Source organism: Humulus lupulus, chromosome 7 (genome assembly GCF_963169125.1).
Source record: "Humulus lupulus chromosome 7, drHumLupu1.1, whole genome shotgun sequence".
NCBI classification, from domain to species: domain Eukaryota; kingdom Viridiplantae; phylum Streptophyta; class Magnoliopsida; order Rosales; family Cannabaceae; genus Humulus; species Humulus lupulus.
In genome coordinates, this window is record NC_084799.1 from 207,028,306 (window position 1) to 207,032,930 (window position 4,625).

The 4,625-nt window shown below is 23.5% G+C and overlaps 1 protein-coding gene across 1 annotated transcript; it reads left to right on the forward strand.

Annotated features, from left to right (window-relative positions):
• Positions 1-225: 225 nt before the first annotated feature.
• Positions 226-4,421, forward strand: LOC133790162 (protein CENTRORADIALIS-like). The gene is made up of 4 exons (XM_062227699.1): positions 226-429; positions 1,014-1,075; positions 2,269-2,309; positions 4,126-4,421. Exons 1-4 carry the CDS (start codon positions 226-228, stop codon positions 4,344-4,346), a joined length of 528 nt encoding a protein of 175 aa, XP_062083683.1. The 3' UTR covers positions 4,347-4,421.
• Positions 4,422-4,625: the final 204 nt, after the last annotated feature.

Here is a 4,625-nt window from a genome sequence, read left to right on the forward strand (position 1 = left end):
TTGTTCTTCTTTTTCCTGTAAACCCCACTTACTTGAACTTTATGGATCCACACACTACTCTATTATTGTTGCTTTAAGTTTCATTGGCTCTTCTATATAAGAACATTGTAAATAAGGGATTATAAGCAACTCTATCTTCTCAAACTTCTCTTTATTATTATTATTAGTTATATTATATATATATATATATATATATATATATTCTCTTAAAAGAAGAAGAAGAAGATGACAAGAATGTCAGATAATCCTCTTTTGCTTGGAAGAGTCATAGGAGATGTGGTTGATCCTTTCTCTCCAACCCTAAAATTCACAGTCACTTACAACTCCAACAAGAAAGTCTACAATGGCCATGAGTTGTTTCCTTCCATAGTTACAATTAAGCCAAAAGTTGAGGTTCATGATGGTGATATGAGGTCCTTTTTCACACTGGTATATATATATATACATACATATATATACATATATATTTCATTATTACTTATATATTTTCAAATTATTTAGTGTACTCATGATGACTTATTTTTTGTTGTCATATTTATATTCTTTTAAAATACATTATTACTAAAAATATAAAATTCATCTGCTTGTCTAATTTTTCTTCATATTATTTAAATATTTTATTTTTAATTTTTTTTCTATTTATTTCAAATAAAAGAGATATATATGGCCAAGGAATGAGAGAGGAGGAAATAATATTTAAAAAAAAAAACAAATTATAATCATATATGAATAGTATTGTATTGATGTAGAAGGAGCACTGTAACTAATATAAACATCAAGTATATATTTATAAAATACAAAAAATATGATATGGATTTTTTTTGCTTTTTACACCATTTCTTCATAATATACAATATTATCTATTGGGTGGGAGTAGTGCTCTTATGTCTAAAAATGATATGATAAGAAATCCTCCTTTAATTAAGATCCATTATTAATTTTTTTTATATATTTTACATTAATAATTATTAATATTTGGTGTAAATAATGATGTTATTTTGTTGTGATGTTAGGTCATGACTGACCCTGATGTTCCTGGCCCTAGTGATCCTTACTTAAGGGAGCACTTACACTGGTACGTATAAATATATATATATATATATATATGACATCTTCGTATACATAATTAATTAGACGACTATAACTATATACTTTGTTTCTTTTTTCAAAAGTCATATTTTAACAACATTTGACATTTTGTCAATTTTTTATCTTTTTCAAACGAGTAAATATATACAGGAGTTTTACTTTAAGTTTTACTGACCGTGAATAGTTTTCGACGCGATTTTTTTTTATAACTATGTATATTGTAGCTATTTAGAGCATCTGCAAATTTTTAGAAAATTCTGAATAGTATAGAGTACCGAAAACTATGTTAAAACATGTTGCTTTCCACTCGCATAAAAAAAATTAATCACGCGTGCAACAACAGGTTTGAACTTAGTTTTAGGTACTGTAAATTATTCAAAATTTTCTGAAAATTTGCAGGATGAACTAAATAACTAGAATATACATGGTCATAAAAAAAATAAATCACACTGAAAACTGTTCACGGGTCGAGAACACTGAGGGTCCCACCCATAGGGCTTAAAGTGAACCCCTATTAAAAAATTCTCATATATATATATATATATATTCCGACCTCACATCTCTAATAATTCTTCTATATATACCTAATAATTCTTCAACTTGTCTAGGTACGTATATTCACTTATAACAACATAAATATAATATATATATATATATGTATATGGGGAATGTTCGTACTATATAGACTCATCTAACTGCTTGTTGTATAATTTGAGACTATACATCTCGTTAGGGGGACGAATTAAGGTCATACTATTAATTTAATAATAATTAATTAATTGTACTATGCCTAATTAATATAATAATTTTTCTTTATATATATATGTACTTATTTATGTCATATTAATATTTTAGTATAGCTAGGGGAATATAAGTATAACTAAGGACATAAATGTTGTGTCATGACCACACATTATTTAGTCACCAACATCTCAAAATTTCAACAATTTAAAAGTATTTTCCCATATATGATAATATTAATTATCTCATAACAATTAATGTATAATAATGTAAGGCGGCCACTTAATTAATTATAAACTAACTAATTAACAATAGCACACACATATATATATACATATATACATTATATAAATATTTGTTTTCATATCATCAATATAAGATGAACAATATCTATTTTATATGAATCTAAATTTGAGTTGAAATTTTAAATGACTGCAGGATAGTGACAGACATCCCGGGAACAACTGATGTCACATTTGGTAATTAATTATTTATTTTTCTCTATTTTTATAGCTTTAGTTATGTGAAAATTACACCTAATACCCAATTTAAGTTAATTTTTTTAATTTTTACCCACTTTTTAAAACTCTTTGATTAATACCCAAATTATTAATGACTCTACCCATTATACAGTGGTCTAGTGGAACGGTGGAATATTATTTAAAAAGAGAAATAAATGATATAACAGAGACAAATATTGAGATTTTTACATTAGACTTTTAATAGTGTTTTAAGAGTAATATGAGAAATGTGCTTAAAAAAGTAGGTAATATTCAACTAAATATTATTAGTAGCTATTTTTAAAACTGGCTATTTTTCAAGTTATCCCTTTAGTTATATATATATATATGTATATATAAATTATACGATTATTTTGAGTAGCAATATTTACATTCCATAAATATGTAAATACACCACATTTCATAAATAGAAAAATATACTTTTAAATTTAAATCATACACTCTTTTAATAAATAAAAAAAATTATGCCCGTCATTTATTAAAATTATAAATTTGAAATTTTCTTAATAAAATAAATAAAAATATAATATTTTAATTTAATCTCAAATATATACTTAGAAAAAAAATTAATTAAAAACTATACCAAACTTACTTTCATATTGTACAATTAATTTTTTTATTATTATTGCTATATTAGAAAGATTAAATTTAAATGAAGGGAAAAAAAAGGTAAAATAATTTTTAATTCTATTAGAACTAATGTGTACTAATAACCAAGCTTAAAATTTCATAAAATAGAATTAAAATTTACAATAAATAGACAGACGTATTTATATACTAGATACAAGCAATGTGCAATATGCACGTTTGCTTAATTTTATTTATAAAATTTATTAATTATTTTTATTAAATTTATATTAATGTCATATAAATTTTGAAATAAATATCCTATTTTAATTAAATAATTTATTTATTTTTGTTTAAGTTTAAGTTTGTTCTAGTTTTTTAATTTGAGAATAACAACAAAAGATTATATATTATATGTTTAATGTAATATTAAATATTATACGTGGATTTTAAATTTAAGTTTTTTGCTAGTTTTTCTTGTAAAAAAGTAATTTGTTGCTAATTCACAGTAGATTATAGTATATGTCTAATATGATATTATTCTAATAAGTGAGTTTAAGTTTAATTAAATTTTATTTAAGTTATAAAACGTATGATTATTTTATTATTTTTAAATAATTATGATTCTATAATATGTCAAAAATATTATATTTTAATTTGTTTAATTATTTATTGTTTAAAAATAATTATTATTGTAAAGTATCTTAAAGATATCATATTTTAATTTTTTTAATTATTTATTATTTTTAAATAATTATCATTATAAAATATCTCAAAAATATCATATTTTAATTTTTTTTAAATATTTATTTTAGTTTATTTAAGTTTAAGTGTTTACAAACTACCGTTAAATATAAGAATATTATGTTAAATATAAGAATATTCCATTAAAGTTAACATTAAAAAAATAAAAATCATTAAAACAAAGAATTTCCGTTATATACACACTTATTATATAGAAGAGATATCTAGCTATAAACCAAATTTGGCACAACTTTTAGTATGTGCTAAATTTGGCATAACTTTTAGTACACTGTTGGAGCAACTTTTTTGTAAAATGAACTATATTGTAGCAATGTATTACTAATTTGACACTCCATCATAGATACTCTAAGCTTAAAATTTCATAAAATAGAATAAAAAACTTACAATATGTATTTTTTTTACATTAAATTTGGATTAATAATATGTATATTTAAAAAAACAGGAAGAGAGATAGTGAGCTATGAAATGCCAAGGCCAAACATAGGAATACACAGGTTTGTGTTCGTGGTGTTTAAGCAGAAGAGAAGGCAAACAGTGGTGATGACTCCTCCTTCGAGAGATGGCTTCAACACTCGTCACTTTGCTCAACTCAACGACCTTGGTCCTCCTGTTGCTGCTCTTTTCTTCAACGCTCAAAGGGAGACTGCCTGTAGAAAACGATGACGTTTCATCTCTATCTATCTATCTATATATATAATAATAATATAATAATTAAGATATATGATATTATTAGTATTAGGGTTTATACTTTTTTTTAGACCTTGTGTTTTGTTTGATTACCTGTTGGATCCCGTGTTTTGACAAATTACTTTTTAGACCCTGTTTTTTTTAAAATAGTTCAAATAGACTCCTAAACTCGATTTTGATCAAAGTTTTTTGAACTAAAATCACAAATAATTCATCAAACTAACAACTCGGAACAAAAATATAGTCATTCTGCCT